General features: G+C 43.6%; 1 protein-coding gene across 1 annotated transcript in view; it reads left to right on the top strand.

Annotated features, from left to right (window-relative positions):
- LOC132836015 (CD209 antigen-like protein C) overlaps window positions 1-19,635 on the top strand; it is a 93,273-nt gene extending 73,638 nt beyond the window's left edge. The window contains exons 6-7 of the mRNA XM_060855212.1: window positions 6,103-6,215; window positions 18,918-19,635. Coding sequence (XP_060711195.1) covers window positions 6,103-6,215; window positions 18,918-19,041 — 237 coding nt within the window. The 3' untranslated portion in view covers window positions 19,042-19,635. The remainder of the gene's footprint in view (window positions 1-6,102; window positions 6,216-18,917) is intronic.
- Window positions 19,636-20,150: the final 515 nt, after the last annotated feature.

Genomic DNA, 20,150 nt, shown 5'->3' with positions numbered 1-20,150 from the left:
CTCCGCGGGGGCATGGGAACCAGGACTGTAGCTTTAGGGTACAGGACCTTGAGTGTAGGGAGGTTAGGAATAATGCAGCGATCTCTAAGGAGGGTGCCTGTAACCAGAAAGGTGGATTGAAGTGTGTATACTTCAATGCCAGAAGTATAAGGAATAAGGTAGGTGAACTTGCAGCGTGGGTTGGTACCTGGGACTTCGATGTTGTGGCCATTACAGAGACGTGGGTAGAACAGGGACAAGAATGGCTGTTGCACGTTCCAGGGTTCAAATGTTTTAGTAGGATCAGACATGGGGGTAAAAAAGGGGGAGGCGTGGCATTACTTGTCAAAGACAGTATCACAGCAGTGGAATGGACGATGGAAGAGGACTTGCCATCTGAGGTAGTTTGGGCTGAGGTTAGAAATAGGAAAGGTGAGGTCACCCTGTTAGGTGTTTTCTACAGGCCTCCTAATAGTCCTAGAGAAGTAGAGGATAATATTGCGAGGATGATTCAGGAAAAGAGTGAAGGTAGCAGGGTGGTTGTTATGGGGGACTTTAACTTCCCAGATATTGACTGGGAGAGATATAGCTCGAGTTCATTAGATGGGTCGGTGTTTGTACAATGTGTGCAGGAGGGTTTCCTGACACAATATGTCGACAGGCCAACAAGAGGGGAGGCTATATTGGATTTGGTTCTAGGTAATGAACCAGGCCAGGTGTTAGACTTGGAGGTAGGTGAGCACTTCGGGGACAGTGACCACAACTCGGTGACTTTTACTTTAGTGATGGAGAGGGATAATCGTGCGCCGCAGGGCAAGAGCTATAGCTGGGGGCAGGGAAATTATGATGCAGTGAGGCATGACTTAGGATGTGTGGATTGGAAAAACAGGCTTCAAGAGAAGAACACTAATGAGATGTGGGGAGTGTTCAAGGAGCAGCTACTGCGTGTCCTCGATAGGTATGTACCAGTCAGGCATGGTGTAAAGGGCCTTGTGAGGCAGCCGTGGTTTAGTAAGGAATTGGAGTCCCTTGTGAAAGGGAAGAAGGCGGCATATGTAAAGATGAGGCGTGAAGGTTCAGTTGGGGCGATTGAGAGTTATAAGGTAGCCAGGAAGGAGCTAAAGAGGGAGCTAAGAGAAGCGAGAAGGGGACATGAAAAGTCTTTAGCTGGTAGGATTAGGGAAAACCCAAAGGCTTTCTATAGGTACGTCAAGAATAAAAGGATGACTAGGGTAGGTATCGGTCCAGTCAAGGATAGTAGTGGGAAGTTGTGTGTGGAGGCGGAGGAGATTGGAGAGACATTAAATCAGTACTTTTCATCAGTATTCACTCAGGAACAGGACACTGTTGCTGATGTGAATATGGAATCACAAATAATTAGAATGGATGCCCTGGAAATATGCAGGGAAGAGGTTTTGGGAATATTGGAAAGGATGAATATAGATAAGTCTCCTGGGCCTGATGGCATTTACCCCAGGATCCTATGGGAAGCTAGGGAGGAGATAGCAGAGCCATTGGCCTGGATTTTTATGTCGTCGTTGTCAACAGGAATAGTACCAGAGGACTGGAGGATAGCGAATGTGGTCCCATTGTTCAAGAAAGGGAGTAGGGATAGCCCTAACAACTATAGGCCAGTGAGTCTGACTTCAGTGGTGGGCAAAGTCTTAGAGAGAATGGTAAGGGATAAGATTTATGAACATCTGGGTAGGAATAACGTGATCAGGGATAGCCAGCATGGTTTTGTGAAGGGCAGGTCGTGCCTCACAAACCTTATTGAGTTCTTCGAGAAGGTGACTAAGGAAGTGGATGAGGGTAAAGCAGTAGATGTTGTGTATATGGATTTTAGTAAAGCGTTCGTTAAGGTTCCCCATGGTAGGCTAATGCTAAAACTTCGGAGGTATGGCATTGAGGATACATTAGAGGTTTGGATTAGGAATTGGCTGGCTGGAAGGAGACAGAGGGTAGTAGTTGATGGATTATGTTCATCTTGGAGTGCAGTTACTAGCGGTGTACCACAAGGATCTGTTTTGGGACCATTGCTTTTTGTTATCTTTATAAATGATCTAGAGGAAGGACTTGAAAGCTGGGTAAGCAAGTTTGCGGATGACACAAAAGTCGGTGGAGTTGTGGATAGTGAGGAAGGAAGTGGTAGGTTACAGCGGGATATAGATAAGTTGCAGAGCTGGGCGGAAATGTGGCAAATGGAATTCAATGTAGCTAAGTGCGAAGTCGTTCACTTTGGTAGGAATAACAAGATGATGGATTACTGGGCTAATGGTAGGCTACTTGGTAGTGTGGATGAGCAGAGGGATCTTGGTGTCCATGTACACAGATCTCTGAAAGTTGCCACCCAGGTAAATAGTGCTGTGAGGAAGGCATATGGTGTACTGGGCTTTATTGGCAGAGGAATTGAGTTCCGGAGTCCTGAGGTCATGTTGCAACTGTATAAGACTCTGGTGCGGCCTCATCTGGAGTATTGTGTGCAGTTTTGGTCGCCATACTATAGGAAGGATGTGGAAGCTTTAGAACGAGTGCAGAGGAGGTTTACCAGGATGTTGCCTGGAATGGTAGGAAAATCTTATGAGGAAAGGCTGAGGCACTTGGGGCTGTTCTCATTGGAGAAGAGAAGGTTTAGGGGAGATCTGATAGAAGTGTATAAGATGATTAGGGGTTTAGATAGGGTAGATACTAAGAACCTTTTACCGCTAATGGAGGCAGGTGTTACTAGGGGACATAGCTTTAAATTAAGGGGTGGTAGGTATAGGACAGATGTTAGGGGTAGATTCTTCACACAGCGGGTTGTGAGTTCATGGAATGCCCTGCCCGTATCAGTGGTGAACTCTCCTTCTTTATGGTCATTTAAGCGGGCATTGGATAGGCATTTGGAAGTTATTGGGCTAGTATAGGTTAGGTAGGATTCGGTCGGCGCAACATCGAGGGCCGAAGGGCCTGTACTGCGCTGTATCCTTCTATGTTCTATGTTCTATTACATTAGAGCCAGTCTCAATACCAGAAACGTGGCTGTTCATGCTACGTTCCCCTGAGAATCCATCACCCCCTACATTTTCCAAAACAGCATACCTGTTTGAAATGGGTATATCCGCAAAAGACTCCTTCCCTAGATGCCGACCTCCCTTACCCTTCCTGGAGCTAATCCATCTATGTGACTCCATCTGAGACTTTCCCCCCTTCCTATGACTGCCATCCATCACATACTATTGCTGTTGCAAATTCCTCATTGCTTCTAACTGTCTCTCCAAGCGATCCGTTCAATCTGGTAAGATTTGCATCCTACAACATTTATGGCAGATATAATCTGCAGTAACCATGAAACTCTCTTTAAACTTCCACATCTGACTAGAAGTATATATCACCTGCAAATGTCATTTTTGCTCCTTCACAATCTACAGACCCAGAAAATAACACCGTCTTATTCCTCTACAAAACACTGCCCCAGGTTAAATTAATAGTTATGGCTTATATTTTAAGTTTAATCAAGAGACTTATCTCCAAAGATGTATAATTAAGCAAGAACCCACTCTGCTGAAAATGTGTTGCTGGAAAAGCGCAGTAGGTCAGGCAGCATCCAAGGAGCAGGAGAATCGACGTTTCGGGCATAAGCCCTTCTTCAGGCTTATGCCCGAAACGTCAATTCTCCTGCTCCTTGGATGCTGCCTGACCTGCTGTGCTTTTCCAGCAACACATTTTCAGCTTTGATCTCCAGCATCTGCAGTCCTCACTTTCTCCTCAAAGAACCCACTGTACTCACTACTGCAGCCTTTCTATTGGACAGACTTAAAACAACGACTAACTTCTCTGTGATTCTGTGCTGTGAACTTCGCCCAAACAGGTTCCTCCAAGATTAGTTGTGAAATTCATTGTTTGTTAATTTTCCCCGACGCACTCTGATGTCCAGCGACACATGAATTCAAAAACAGTAAAGGCAGTAACTGTGCAGGTTCTCTCTCTCTCTCTCCTGCACTGACCTCACCATGTCCTTCCTTTGTCTGTTCTTCTCCCTTTTAAAACTGCTGTTGTTTTGACTTTTTTTCCCCAAAGTTTAAAACAATGCAACAGCATATCAAACAGTAATTGCTGCTCCTGGAATTCGAGGAAATCGCCTCCAGCACCTAAAATACCTCAAAAAAAGGAGCCGCTGTTACAGCCAGAAATTTTTTCGTCCTCCATCTTGGATTATCCAGAATCCTTTTGTTGTGTGATTTTTAACTTTGTCCACCCCAGCCCAACACTGGCACCTCCAAATCATTCCTTGCTCAGTACACCCCCAATTTTGGTGTCATCTTCAAACTTACTCACTATACCTCCTATGTTCATATCTAAATTATGAAAAGCAGTGGACCCAGCTCCGATCCTTGTGGCACACCGCTGGTCATGGTATTCCAGTCTGAAAAGCAACCCTCCACCACCACCCTCTGCCTTCTACCTTCAATCCAGTTCTGTATCCAAATGGTTAGATTTAACTTGAGCTTTTTTGAAAAGGTGGCTAATTATCTTGATTAAAAGTTGTGCAGAAAATGTGGTTTCTATCAATCCTTGCTGTTTGTTATGTACATTAATAATTTGGATGTAATTATAGAAAGTATAATTAGTTGCAGATGCCACTATAATTGTTGTTTTGTTGACAGTGAGGAGGATAGTCTCCGGCTACAGCCTAATACTGATCAGTTGGTAAATTGGACAGTGCAATGGCAAATGGAATTTAATCTTGATAAGTGTAAGATATTCCATATTGGAAAGTCTAATCAAGGAAATGTACACACAGTGAATGGTGGGAAATACTGAGAAATGAAGGGACCTTTGTTTCTCAGTACATAGATCCCTGAAAGTGTCAGCACAGGTAGACAGGGTAGTGAAGATGACATATGGGATGCTTGCTTTCATTTTAGCTGGGGCAGAGAATACAAGAGGAAGAAAGTCTTACTACAACTTTATAACACTTTAGTTAGTCCATAGATGTGATACCAAGTACAATTCTGATTACCACACTATTGGAACGACATGATAACACTAGAGATAGTGCAGAGGAGATTTAACAGGATGTTGCCTGGGGGATGGAAAATCCTACTTATGAGGCTCTTTACAAAATTGTAAGAGGCATAGACAGGGGAATTTTTTCCTATGCAGACTTGATTAAGTCCAGAGGGCATAAGTTTAAGGTGAGAACTAAGTCATTTAGAGGGGTTTTTAAAAAAAGATTTTTCACCTAGAGGGTGATAGAAATTTGGAGCATGCTGCCTGAAGGGGTGGTGAACGCAGATACTGTTGCAACATGTAAGAAACACCTGGATGAGCACTTCAGGACCAGGGCGTAGTAGGCTATGGACAGAGTGCAGAGAAAATGGAATAAGCATAGTTTTATGTTTCTTGGTCAGCATAGAAATGGTGGGCCAAAAGGCCTATTTCTTTGCTTGATGACTTTATGAATCCTGCAGCAAATAACTCACCTCCTCACTCCCCGAAGACTCTCTACAAAGCACAACTCAGGAGTGTGATGGAATATTGCCCACCTGTCTGGATGAATGCAGCTCCAACAGTGCTCAAGAATCTTGACACCATCCAGGACAAAGTGGCCTTTGTTGTTGTTGATTGACATCACATCACCACTGTCAGCAGTTAACCATCAACAGTGCACAGTGGGAACAGTATTTAACATCATACTCATCAAGGCTGCTTCAACAGCATCTTCCAAACCTGTGAAATTTTCAGGACTATTACTGGTAAATTCCTCTCCAAGAACCACTCCACCCTGACTTGGAGCTGTATCGATGTTCCTTCACTGTTGCTTGGTTAAAATCCTTTAATCACTCCCCTTAGACTGCTACCATTCTCGAAGGTGACTCGCCACCAGTAATTAGGGATGATCAACAATTACTACTCATGTGCGATGAATGAATAGAAAATAGAATAAAAAGAAAAAAGTTCTGAATTGTTCACAGAAACAGACTCACGCTAATCACAGCTGTTTCAGAGGGAGCAAAGCTAGTTTGAAATAAACAGGTTAAGGCCTCAGATGGAAGATTGTGAAGTAAAGAACTTGTCATTACCATTAAAGCAAGTTGCTTTATTCCATTCCCTGTAATAACTCTCTTATTTACTTGGCAGGCATTTGTAAAAAAGTGGCTCCAAAACAAAAATCACTGGATTGGACTCACTGATTCTGACTCTGAAGGTGATTGGCGCTGGGTGGATGGAACTAACTACACTTCCTCTGTAAAGTGAGCTCACTTTCTGATTGTACATTTTGGACAATACTTGGGACACTAGCCACAAAACAAAAAGCTGAATGTGTTTTGATGTTGAGTTTCAGCTATTTAGTTAAACTGGAAAATTAATTTAGAGATAAATGGAGTGAAGCCAGGCAGGACAGGAGCTGTCTAAAGGGCACTATGAGATCCCTTTAAGTTGCAAAATGACATCTCTGGTGTGTGGGCAGTGTAGAGAGTGCTGACTGCTGTGTTGATAAGAGAGTTTGTGTACACGCACATCGGTGTACACCAGCTTTGTTTCAAGCAGGCAGACCTTGATGTAACTCATCCAGAGCTCCAGCCTCCATCCTCAAACTCCCACACCTGAGCACACCCTCAGTGGCATGCAGCACCTCCCAATAGTGTTCTTTAAAAAGATCAACAACTAGTTACAGGTCAGTTGCTGGAATATTTATTCAGCGCATTGCTACAATTCTGTGTATTTTCCAGTGCATTTCTCAGCTTTTTAAATGTTTTAATAGAGTATAAGGAGTAATTTGGCTAATAGAGTATAAGGAGTAATTTGGCTGATTTTATTTTGGTGACTGAAGGATTTGTCCATGAACCAGTAACTTCCAGTGCTGCCCAAGGAATGTTTATTCCTCACATTGAGAATGACTGGGACAGTGAGGAGAGGCTAGGCAGAGCATGACAAGTTGCTTGAAGAGGAAGGGAAGAATAAAAGTAGCTACTTTCAAGGTACCACAATGGCAGAGCTTATAAGGGAGCACACTTGATAGAGAATAGCTTTTTCCAGAGCTTTGCTGAAATGGCATTACATACTGGTATTAAGAGGGATAGCATCAGTCTTACTTCTACTCCCACATGAAGATATTGCAACAATGGTGCATTTGTTGTAATGATTCTGGACCCTGTTTAATTTGACACATTTATTAACGAAGGTGACCATCCAAATTTTGCTGACAGAAATGGGGTCCAACCTCTGCACAAAGCAATGTGCCATGTTAATACCAGATTCTTCAATGTACCTTGAAATTTGGATGCAGGCCTTCTGGCAAGATTCTCAATTCCCTGAGCATTTTAGAGTGTATACCCATCACTCTTCCTGTATAGCCTGGGCATTGAAGTTGTCTTCTGCATCTTCTACAGTCATAGCAGAGAGTAAACCCACCTTCTGGTGAGCTGGCAACTGAGATTTCCATTCCCTCCGACCTGACAGCAATGTTTCACCATTTGCAGATCCTAATTCTCTTGTACCTTTTAAATTGCTCATAGTACCTACCTCTGACCTGGTGGTTGGTTTTGTCAGATTGAGTGACAGTGCATCTTGACTGTCTCGTGCTCCTTGTCAGAGCAGGAAGCAACATTTAGGTATTTGAAATGAAACAGAGCAAATGTTTATTTTGGATAACAGGGAGGGAGAAAATAAGAAATGGGTATTTAAACCATCCACTCACTTGAAGTTGATCGGTGGAAGATTAAATATTGTAGTAATGTTTATAGACATCAATAATGACTTGAAAACTTTGAAAATCAGTGATTAGCTGAGCAGGTGATACTTTAAAATTTAAAATTTAAAATAACCTTTGCATTATATGACTAAAACAAAATGCTATTGACCAAACATCATTTTTTTCTGGCAGACAATTATTGCAACTGGAAGCCATATTTGTTGTTGCGCTGGAAGTGTTTGGCTTGTGGAGTGGCAAGTTCCACAGCACAAGTCTTCAATGCTGTTGCCAGAATGTTAGGGCCTATAGTCCTTGCAGTGTCCAGTGCCTCACATCATTCCTTGATCTCAGGTAGAGTGAATCATTGGCACAAGATTGGCATCTCTTTTTTTTAATAGATATTTTTACTGAAAATTTAACATGTTTTTACAAACTTACAAAATAATACACACAAATACAAACATTAATATACAATTAAATATTAAATAAATAATAACCAAAACCTAACAAACAAAAAGAAGAGATAAAGCAAAAAAAAACAAAACTCAACTAACTACTAATCTAACCTATAACTAACCAGAGTATATAATAAAACATATTACATTATTTGAGAAAAAAAAGGATAACATAGTAATTAAATAGTGAAGTACATGCTCAGAACAAATTAACATCAAGTTATAATAAAACCCATATTCATGCAGGACTCCTCCCCACAAGGTTCCCCGGACCAGCCAGAACCACTGCCACAACTAGATGATAGCCTTTGACAAAATGGCTGAAATATCTGTATCTATATAATTCAGGAAGGGCTGTCATATTTTATAAAATAATTTAGTTTTTTGGTGCACCATATTTGTAAGGAAGTCAAGGGGAATACATTCCATGACCAACCTATACCAATTCGAAAGTCCTGGAGGGCCCTCAGGTACCCAGTTACTAAGATATTTTTCCTTGCACAAAAGGAGAGAATGGAGAATAATTTCCTCCCGTGCACATCCAGGGAAGGCAAGCCCGAACGGCCCTGGAGAAGAGATACTGGATCTACTCTCATTTCCGCTCCCAAGATTTCTGTCAAAGCATTTGCTACTCTGACTCAGTATTTACGGATCTTATGACATGTCCATAAACAGTGTGTGAGAGTGCCCACCTCTATTTTACTTTTAGGACACACTGGAGATGCTCCTGCCCTAAACTTTGCCAGTCGTTCCGGTGCTATATGAGTCCTATGGAGTATCTTTAACTGAATGGCTTGGGTTCTGTTATAGATGGAGATTTTTCTGGCACTTTTTCAGATGCCATCTCACATTTCTATGGATATTTCCAATCCCAATTCCTGATCCCATGTTCTAAGTAATCGTTCATGTCTTCCGAAACTTCATTATGTAATAAACGATAGAGAGTGCTGACTGAGGGTAAACCCATTGGCCACAACACTCTTCATTCCATATCTGATTTATAAAGGCTATAATAACGTAGTCTTCTTCTGTATGTAACCTCGAATTTGGAAGTATCGAAAGAGGTATCCATTAGATAATCCAAATTTCTGGTGTAGCTGTTCAAAAGACATCATGACCCTCTCATCAAACAGATTCCCTGGAGCTTCAGGATTTGAATGAGGCATCTGTGAGCTCCAGTTGAAAACCCCATGCCCCCACTATAGGAGTATAAGGGGAAGTTTTATGTGAATTACCCTTGTTTTGCCGCATTATCTTCCAGGCTTTAATTGTGTTTAATACGATAGGGTTTTTACAATGCTCCATAATGACTTTCATCTTATTAAAAATAAGAGGTTAATAAGAGGACACTTTGATTGAGAAATCTCGATGTCCAGCCAGATTGATTGCGGGTCAGACGAGGCCTAATCGGCTATGTAGCTTACTAGAGAACTCAGCTGATATTTCCTGAAGTCTGGAAAATCCAGCCCTCCCCTTGCCTGTGGAAGCTGTAGCTTCTTTAACTTAATGAGGGGCCGTCTATGATTCCAGATGAAAGAACCAAGCCAACCATATAATTTGCGCAGTGCCGGCCTCAGCAGGATCACCAGGAGCATTCTCATAGGGTATAAGAGAACGGGCAGGACATTCATTTTAATTAGAGCTATTCTACCGAGTCAGGAAATTGGAAGATCCCCCCAACATTGAAGGTCCTGCCTTATCCTTTCCAGTAGATGCACAAAATTGACCTTGTACAGCTGGCCAAATACTGGGGTGATAAAAATACCTCAATATAAGAAACCCTCCAGAGACCACTGAAAGGGAAAATAAGATCCTTCCGATAAGTGGGACATACTAGCGAGACTGCCCATTGGCATGGCCTCCAATTTTGAGAAATTAATTTTGTAACATGAGAGTGCACTAAATAAATTAATAACTTGGATCAGGTGAGGCACGGACATCAAAGGGTTACTAAGAAAAAGGAGAACATCATCTGCATAAAGGGTCATTTTATGTTTACCCGTGCCAACCCTTGGGGCCGTTATATTAGGGTCAGCTTCCACTAGTGGCTCAGTTGTTAGCGTGAATAGTAACGGTGAGAGGGGACATCTCCTGATGGCAGCCCCTACCCACACTGACGCTATCTGAGCCTAAACCATTAGTGATCATAGCTGCTTTGGGTCATTATACAATGTTGAGACCCATTTAGCAAATACCTTTCCAACACCAAACCTTTCCAGTGTCTAGAACAGGTATGACCATTCAACCCTGTCAAATGCCCTCTCCGCGTCCAACGAGACTACTGTTCCTAGTACTTTTTCCTGATGACAGACTTGAATCACATTCAAAACCCTTCTAATATTATTAGATGATCTACGGCCCTTGATAAACCCCATCTGGTCCTCTTTTATGATATATAGCAATACCCTCTCCAGCCTCGATGCTAATGTTTTAGAAAGAATTTTAAAGTCTACATTGAGCCAGGTTATTGGTAGGTATGATGTGCAATCTTCTGAGTACTTTCCTTTTTTGAGAATGAGAGAAATATTCGCTTCTCTCAATGAAGGCAGGAGGCTGCCCTGACTCTATGAAGTTCAAAATCACACAACACCAGGTTTAATTGGAAGCACACTAGTTTTCGGAGCACCGCTCCTTCACCAGGTGATAGTGGAGGAAACAATTCTAAGGCACAAAATTGATAGCAAAAATTTACAGTGTGATGTAACTGAAATTATACATTGAAAAATACTTCGATTGTCTGTTAAGTCTTTCACCTGTTCAAATACCATGGTAGTTTCACTTCTTTCATGTGAAAATCACAAAACCTTTTTTCAGAAGTTGCATTCTCAGCTTAGCTCTAACAATGGGCGTTAGTTCGACAATATGTTGAAGGTGTTGGCCCCTTGTGTTCTCTGTCTATGCCATGATGTTTAGATTGATTCTAATTTAAAAAGTGAGATAACAGAGTTTTACATGAATTCATACAGATTTTGAGCAAAGTACAATGTAACTCTGCCCCTATGGACAAGTCCTACGCGTACAGCAAATCTGCTCACATGAGGAGGAACAAGACAGGCATCTGGAAGTACTCAGGGATGCCCTCACAAGAACAGGGTACAACGCCCACCTCATTGACCGCCAGTTCTGACGTGCCACAGCAAGGAACCGGAATGACCTCCTCAGGAGACAGACACGTGCTGCAACTGACAGGGTATCCTTCGTTGTTCAGTACTTCCCAGGAACTGAAAAACTACGCTATGTTCTTCGTGACCTGCAACACATTATCAATGAGGATAAGCACCTCACCAAGACCTTCCCCACACCTCCACTACTTGCCTTTAAACTACTGCCAAACCTCAAACAAATCATTGTTCGTAGCAAACTACCCGGCTCTCAGGACATCTCCATACAACCCTGTCACGGTAGGTGCTGCAAGACGTGTCAAGAGTGTGGACATGGATACCACCATTACACGTGGGGACACCTCCCATCATTTATGTGGCATGTACTCATGTGACTCAGCCAATGTTGTCTATCTGATACGTTGCAGGCAAGGGTGCTTGGAGGCATGGTACATTGGGGAAACTGAGCAAAGGCTATGATAACGGATGAATGGGCACCGCACAACAATCAACAGACAGGAGGGTTCCCTCCCAGTTGGGGAACACTTCAGTGGTCCAGGACATTCGACCTTGGACCTTCGGGTGGTCATCCTCCAAGGTGGACTTCGGGACAGGCAGCAGAGGAAAGTGACCGAGCAGAGGCTGATAGCTAAGTTCGGTACCCATAGGGAGGGTCTCAACTGGGACCTTGGGTTCATGTCACATTACAGGTGATCACCATTGCACTACACACACACACACAGGCATTCCTACACACACACACACACACACACACACACACTCCCACACCCACACAGACACGTACAGACACACATACTCCCACACCCACACAGACATCCTCTCAGACACTTAGACAACTCCACACTCATGCACACACATATACACTCTCCCTCACAGACACTCACAACCCCCACCCCCACCCCAGACACGCGCATACAAAGACCCACATGCTCACATATACATATATTGTATGGGGTGAATTTGTACTTGCAGAGTTACATTGTACTTTGCTCAAAAACTGCATACATTCATGGAAAACTCTGTTTTCTCACTTTTTAGATTAGAATCAATCTAAACATCATGGCACAGACCATTGTCTAGCTATCACCATTGTTAACAGCTAACCTGAGAATGCAACTTTTAAAAAAAGGTTTTGTGATTTACACATGAAAGAAGTGAAACTATCATGGTAATCAAACAGTTGAAAGACTCATCAGACAATCGAGGTATTTTTCAATGTATAATTTCAGTTACATCACACTGTAAATTTTTGCTATAAATTCTGTGCCTTGGAATTGAGCCCTCCATTATCACCTGGTGAAGGAGCGTTGCTCCTAAAGCTAGTGTGCTTCCAATTAAACCTGTTGGACCATAACCTGGTGTTGTGTGATTTTTAACTTTGTACACCCCAGTCCAACACCGGCATCTCCAAATCCTGACTATATGAGTAGTTGTACATGTCCATAAGTGGACCAGCTAGTACTCCTGTAAACTCTTTGTAGAATTCAACTTGAAATCCATCTGGATCAGGTTTTTTTTACCGCTCTGAAGCTGCCTGATTGCGTCAAGTACTTCCTGGGTTGTTAGGGGAGCCTTCAGGATTGACACCTGTTCCGGGATTAAGTCCGGAAAGGCCAGGCTTTTAAAAAAGTACTTCATCTTCTTGGCTCTATCTTCACAATCTTGCGATTTATGCAAATCAAAGTAAAACTTTCTGAAGATTGTGTTGATCCTTTCATGATCATGAGTTAGAGTACCAGCACTTTCCCTGATGGACGCGATAGCTTGAGGGGCCTTTTTTTCACTTGTGAGAAATGCTAGGTATCTACCAGGTTAATTGCCATATTCATATAATCTTTGCTTTGCAAATAATATTTCCCTCATTGCAGTTTGGGTAAGTGCGGTATTCAGGGCTGTCCTAAGGGCCATAATCCTTTGTAATTTAGCTACAGAAGGCCTATCAACGTACGCTGTCTCAGCTGCCTTTAAGCGAGCCTCGAGTAGACGCTGTTGTTCTCCCTTTTGTTTTCCCTGGGTCGCCGAGTATGAAATGATCAGACCCCACACATAAGCTTTAATGGTCTCCCACATCACCAACGGGGTTACTATCCATACCTGAATTAATTTCCAAAAAGGTTTTGAATTCTTGAGAGAAATATTTTATAAATTTACTATCCTTCATTAAGAAAGAATGCATACGCCAATGTCGGGGGGCCGTCTCATTGTTCCTAGTCTTGATTTCCACATACACTGCAGTGTGATTAGAAATTGTTATATTAAATATTTTGTAGGATAATATGGAATTCAAAAAAGGTCGAAGGGCCAAAAAACATATCAATTGTGGTGTGACACTTCTGCAGATTAGAATAAAAAGAGAAATGTCTGCCTTGCGGGTGGAAGCAACTCCACAAATCTACTAATCCTAGCTCTTTATTCAAACCTGCCAATTGCCTGGATCCTTGTGTTATACCCGCAGTACTCTTGGGTATCCTGTCTATTTCCGGGTCCATAATGCAATCAAAATCTCCTCCTATAATTGTGTAGCGAATCCCGAAAACCATCAATTTGGAAAATGCTTCCATTATGAATTTAAAAGGATGTGCCGGGGGACAATAAAGATCCAAAATCCCATATTCCTCTCCATTTATAAGGGCTTTAATCAGTATGTACCGCCCAGATTCATCTTTTATATGACTTAAGATTTTGAAAGGGAGATTCTTCCGAATGACAATGACTACTCCCATACTTTTTGAACTGAAAGATGAAAAGAAGGCCTGATCAAATCTTCCCTGTTGTAATTTCAAATGCTCTTTATCCAGTAAATGTATCTCCTGTAAGAGAGCTATATCAACCCTTTCTTTTTTGAGGTTTGATAGTATTTTCTTCCTTTTGATCGGCGAATTACTCCCCTTGACATTCCAGGTGCACCATTTAATCAAATAATCGTCCAGGCAAGTCCGAGACCCTCCGGGAGGAAGAACCCCATCCAAAGCACTCTGAGCATAGACCATAGAAAATTCACAAAAATAGAAATTCTTTAACACACTCACACCAATATAGTAAAGAACTATTTCTAAATTATAAAAAACATATTTAAGAGGGGATTTTCCCCCTTGCTTCCAGGGGACATCACTTCCTGATGGAAAACCCATCGTGTATCCTCTCCCAACTAGCGCCCCACCCTCAACCCAGGCACCCCATAATAAAGTAGAAAAATTCAAATGTACTATAAAGCTAAAGTTAGCGGTGAGTACCCTACCCACCAACACCCCCCCTCCCCCCCCACCCATGCCAACACCTGGATACATTTAGTAAAGATAATACCACGTATAAATATATAAAACTATAAAGTTACAGTCTCAGCAGGTAATAACTAAGTATAATAACACAAAAAAGGGTAAAAACCCCGCTCTAAAAGAAAGAAATAAGGTAGGACAAAGCAAACGCACTCCCCCACCAACTGAATCAACTAAACCGCCCGGCCTACAAAGAAAAAACAAATCGCATAGTGGAGAATAAATAAGTACCCCCTCCCCCACCCCCCGGAGATGATCTCAAACAAAAAAGGAAATAAGGGGAAAAAAAGGGTAAACCGGGGGGGGGAGCAGAACAGCATCATTAACCACACAGATTAATTCTTACAATCTATTTAAGAGATTCCTTGGCCTTCTCCGGTGATCTGATGTTATAGACAGACCCTTTGTGGTTAAAACGCAGTGTTGCTGGGCAGCGCAAGGAGTACCGGATGTCTAAGTCCCTTAGACACTTCTTCGTTTCATCAAATGCCCTCCTCTTGCGGACCAAAGCTGGGGAGAAATCCTGAAATAGCATAATCCTAGATCCATTATATGTCATATCCTGGGGATCTTTCCCGAGGGTTCTGGAGGCTTCCAAGAGCTTTTGCTCCTCTCTGTAGCACTGAAGCCGGAACAGGACCGGGAGGGGGCGCTAGTCCGATCCGGGCCTGATTATAGCAACCCGGTGGGTCCACTCCACCCACACCTGGCCTGATCCAGCCACCAGCTTCAACATCTGAGGGAGCCACTGCTCCAGAAACACTGCAAGCTGGCCTTCCATTTCCCGTTCGGGAAGGCCCAGCAAATGAATATTTTTTCGACGACCTCGATTCTCAAGGTCGTTGATGTTATCTTCTAAAGCCCGGACTCATTATTCGAGAGTCCGGACTCGACCCATGGCCGATTCTACAGCAGCTTTAGAGGTCACGGCCTTTAGCTCCGCCCCTTCAACTCGATGTTCGATCTTTTCAATATCTCAGTCGTGCTTTTGCAGCGCGACCGAAAGTGACTGCCACCTGCCTCTGGACTCCTCTATGAAGACGTCGATCTTCTCTTCCAGCTTGGTAATTACTGCAACAAGGCTCGCCACCGTAGATAAGTCCCCTGGGGAAGCTGCGGACATCTCTGCTGCAGCTGGGGAGGGGGTGGGGGGAGGTGGTGGGGATGGATTGGGGTTCTTGCCTGCTGCGAGCTGTAGGCATTCTTTCCCTTAGTCAGTTTGGCAAAGCTGATAATGTGTTGCTGGAAAAGCGTAGCAGGTCAGGCAGCATCCAAGGAACAGGAGATTCGACGTTTCGGGCATAAGCCCTTCATCAGGAAACCTGAAGAAGGGCTTATGCCCGAAACGTCGAATCTCCTGTTCCTTGGATGCTGCCTGACCTGCTACGCTTTTCCAGCAACACATTTTCAGCTCTGATCTCCAGCATTTGCAGACCTCACTTTCTCCTCCAGTTTGGCAAAGCATCAAACTACTCAAGTTTGATGCAAAATGATTAAATGTGTTGAATAAAACTTGTTTTGAATGGTTTGGCAGGTGTGGCGGAGGTGGGAAGTCCATTTTTCCTGAGTCTTGAGCAGAGCACTACAGACTCAGACTTGCTAGGTCGCCGCCATCTTGGTTCTCCCGACTGGCATCTCTGATACCATGGGCCACTGCAGGTGACCAAGATGGATTATTCACTCTAGTTCTGGCTGAATAATGTTGCAAATGCTTCAGACTTATCTTTTGCACTGATGTATTGGACTCTTCCATCACAGAAGATAGGGGTCTTTGTGGAGCCTCCTCTTCCAGTGAGTTGTTTAATTGTCTACTACCATTCACATCTGGATGGGGTGGACTGACAGAACCTTGGCCTGATCTCAACAAAGCATGCTGGGGAGATTCAGCCGACAGACAGGAGATTGGATGGACACAGCGAGCCAGGCAGAGTCAGGAGTTGGAGAAGTTGAAGTTTTGGCTGTAACAGTTCTTCAGGACTGGGGGTGGGTGCAGCGGGAGCTGCAGATAAAGGGGGTGGTGGGGGCAGGGCGGTGAAGTGGGCTGAGGTGACGACAGGTACAGGATGCAAACTGGTTGGTTAGTGGGTGGAATGAATCCGATTGGTGACAAGGAGCACTGGCAGTGAGGAGGAGGGGCTAGGAAAGGAGTTGTTGGATTGGAATGGAGGTTATTTGAAATTGGAGAAGGAATGGGAAGGGGAAATTAAATAGGCAGTGACTGGGAGGTCAGGTTGGCCCGTGCGGGCCTGGCTGTGATGCTCGGCGAACCGTTCCCTAAGTTTACATTTGGTCTTCCCAATGTAGAGAGGACCACACCGGGAGTACCTGATGCAGTAAACTAGGTTAGAAGAGAGGCAGGTGAACCTCTGTCTCACCTGGAAGGGTAGTTTGGGGCCCCGGATGGAAATGAGGGGGGTAGTGTACCAACAAGTTTTGCATCTTTTCTGGTTGCAGATAAAGGTACCTGAGGGTTCAGGATGGTTGGTGGGAACAGTGGCACAAACCAAGGTCTGTCTGTCCTTGCAGCAGGCAGAGAGGGATGGGGAGGGCAAGATGCCCTTGGTGGTGGGGTCTCGGGGTGGGCAGAAGTGTTTAAGGATGATGCGTTGGATGCGGAGACTGGTGGGGTGGTAGGTGAGGACAAGGGGATTCTGTCTTTATTGCGTTTGGGGGGGGGGTTGTTAAAGCAGTGGAACAGGGAATGGAAGTGATGTGGTGGAGGGCTGTCTGAATCACAGGGAGGAAAAGCACATTGTTCGATATAGGTGGACATCTGGGATGCTCACGAGTGGAATGTCTCCTCGTCTGAGCAGGTGCGGCAGAGGCGGAGGAATTGGGAAAATGAGATGGGGTTCTTACAGAATAATGAATGGAGGAGGTGTGGTTCAGGTAGTTGTGGGAGGTTGGGGGTTTATAGTGAACATCCGTCTGGAGACTGTCACCGGAAATAGAAATGGAGAGGTCAACAAATGGGAGGGAGGTGTCCGAGATGGACCAAGTGAATTTGAGGGCAAGGAGTAAGTTGTGGACAAAGTCATGACATGCTGCAGTTCAGCCTGCTTGCAGGCCAATGTAATGAAGCAGTTATCGATATAACAGCAGAAGAGCAGGGGCCCAGTGCCTGCGTAGGTACTGAAGAAGTACTGGAGAAATTCAGCAGGTCTGGTAGCATCAATAGAGAGAGAAAAACCTAGTCTATTTCTTTCTCCTTAGATGCTGTCTCCCGTTTCTCCCGTACTTTCTGGTTTTATTTCTTGCAAATGCCCAGCAGTAATCTCCTTCATGATGAATTCTGACACCTTCTCTATGCTAGACATCAAATTAAATGTTTTCTTTCTCTTCATTTTTGACTGGAGGTGTTATAGTTGCTACTTTATACAGGATTCTCTCTGTTTCAGATTTCCAGCATCTCTAGTACTTTGCTTTGATTTGTTGGCTGTTGAGATCTTTTATTTCCGTCTCCCATGCACTGATTTCTCTGATTTTCTGTGCCCTGTACTGTGGCTTCACCAGGTTGACAAGTTTTTGATGCACCAGGTGCTACTCTTAGCATGCCTTCCTGCACTCTTCACTCTGCCAGCCATGAGAGTGCAATTGTCCACAGTTCTGCTGCTGTTGATGGCCCATAGCACCTCAATGAAGCCCAGTTTTGAGTGCTGAATCCTTTTGCTCTTAACTTACTGACATGTACAGATGCATCTGCAACAGGTAGTTTGGGGAGGTCAAAGTCAAAAGTAGATTTTCCCTCGTGTTGATTACCTCAACCTCAAGCTCAATCAAGCCAATGTCACTGGCCAGCTCAGTCAGCAGAGGTCCTACAGCACAGTTCCCCCACACACAGTACATTCTGTGCTCTTGCCATTCAGCTTTGAGTTCAAGTAGTGTTCAGCATGCTGCAGAACTGACTTATTAGCCCAGAGAGGGCATTAGGTGATGCTTAGCAGGAGGTTTTCTTGACCATGTTTGACTGGACAAATGGTTGAGGACTTTCCAAGATTATTTCCTCCCAACCAGAAACTAGTGTGCCATCATGAATGCGTCTGACCTAACTGTGAAACAGGTAAACACCCTATTCTGTTGATGGTGGTGTTAGGAGGTTTGGATTCTGTGGGTAAGATGGTCACAGGCTATTTTTTGACTAGTCTGTGAGACAATTTTGGGTCTGCAGCCCCACACTACACCCTCAGCCCAAATGTTAGGAAGGAGGAATTTTCAAGATAAACTGTTGTCTTTTCTGGTGGCCAGGTCAATGCCAGTTAATCCATTCGGTTTCCCTACTGTGGTTTAGTACAACTGACAGGCATACTCAGCCAGTCTTAGAAGTTCAACTGTTTGAGTCTCACTGGGATTTTGCATTAATTTGCAGTATGAATTCTCATCATGAATTGCATTCTCTTCTTTTCTTTAGGTTTTGGTCTGAGGGTGAACCAAATAATGCTTCTGATGAAGACTGTGCAGAAATATACAGTAATGGAGGATGGAATGATCGGTCATGTGATGTCTCTCAACAGTGGATCTGTGAAAAGCCATGACAGTTTAATTCTCCTTAATGTTCCATCAGTGGAAAGGGAGGGAAGTAAATCACTTTGAAGTGTTCAGTCTGTTGTACATTGGGTAAACAACTGTAAGCTGGGGTTGGCAGAAAGGAGTAGCAAGTGACCTCCCTCACTCTCCTGACCGTAACGTTCCAAAATCCCACTGAAAGCAATCAGGCTATTCCCCTTTATCTCAATTCAGTGATGTGAAGATTCACATTTGCACTGTCCCTATATTCCTGTACTATGTTGACTCAGATCAATAATTGCGGTATACTGTGGATGCTGAGAGATATGTAATAAGAACCATAGAAACTCAGGTGGTCTGGCAGTGTGTGTGGTCAGTGAAAGAGTTAATATTTTCGTTCTGAAGAAGTTATACTGGACTCAAAACATTAAATCTTTATGGCCCGCCATAGATTCTTCCAGACCTGTTGATTTTCTCCAGCACTTTCTATTTTTATTCCATATTTCTGCAATATTTAAGGGATAGTTGTAAGTGTTCTGTTCCTTTCACCCACCAGCCCAATCCCATTGAAGCAAAGGAACTAAAGGGATCTTAAACATGTTGGCTGTTTAGAATTCATGACATCTCACCTCCTCCTTCAAGGAATGTAATGGATTATGAGCCATTCTTGCTCCTTTAGCTCTCAGTGTGTGGACAGAGAAGTCCATAGCCATGGTTTTGCTTTAGCCTAACCTCAGAGAGATGAACTGCAGCATCGTATCATTCTCCTCCCCCTCTTCCCTCTATCTCTGCCTCTCATTTCTTCCTCCCCAGCCCAATGCCTGTCAGCCCTCCCAATCCCATACTCTGTGCCCCTGCCACTTGCATGTCCTGTAACACCTCCCCTTTCTTGGGAGACCACTGTTTAACAAGGTTACCTAATTAGATCAATGGGTCTGTAAGTCAGGGCTGAGGGTTATCAAAGCCAAATATTTGGAAAATTAGCAGCTGAAACCAGATTGATCTGAACATTGTTTGTGACAAGGGTTCATATAATTACAGCACTTTGTATGATCTGCAGTGAACACAAATGCTTTGAAGCTACTCTAAGTGGATGGAATTATTAGATTTTGTACGAGTTGAATCATTTGTTCTCCCT

This window comes from Hemiscyllium ocellatum, chromosome 45 (genome assembly GCF_020745735.1).
Source record: "Hemiscyllium ocellatum isolate sHemOce1 chromosome 45, sHemOce1.pat.X.cur, whole genome shotgun sequence".
In the NCBI taxonomy this organism is placed as follows: Eukaryota; Metazoa; Chordata; class Chondrichthyes; order Orectolobiformes; family Hemiscylliidae; genus Hemiscyllium; species Hemiscyllium ocellatum.
The sequence above is the reverse complement of the archived record's forward strand: the minus strand, read 5'-3'. Positions and strand labels throughout refer to the sequence as shown.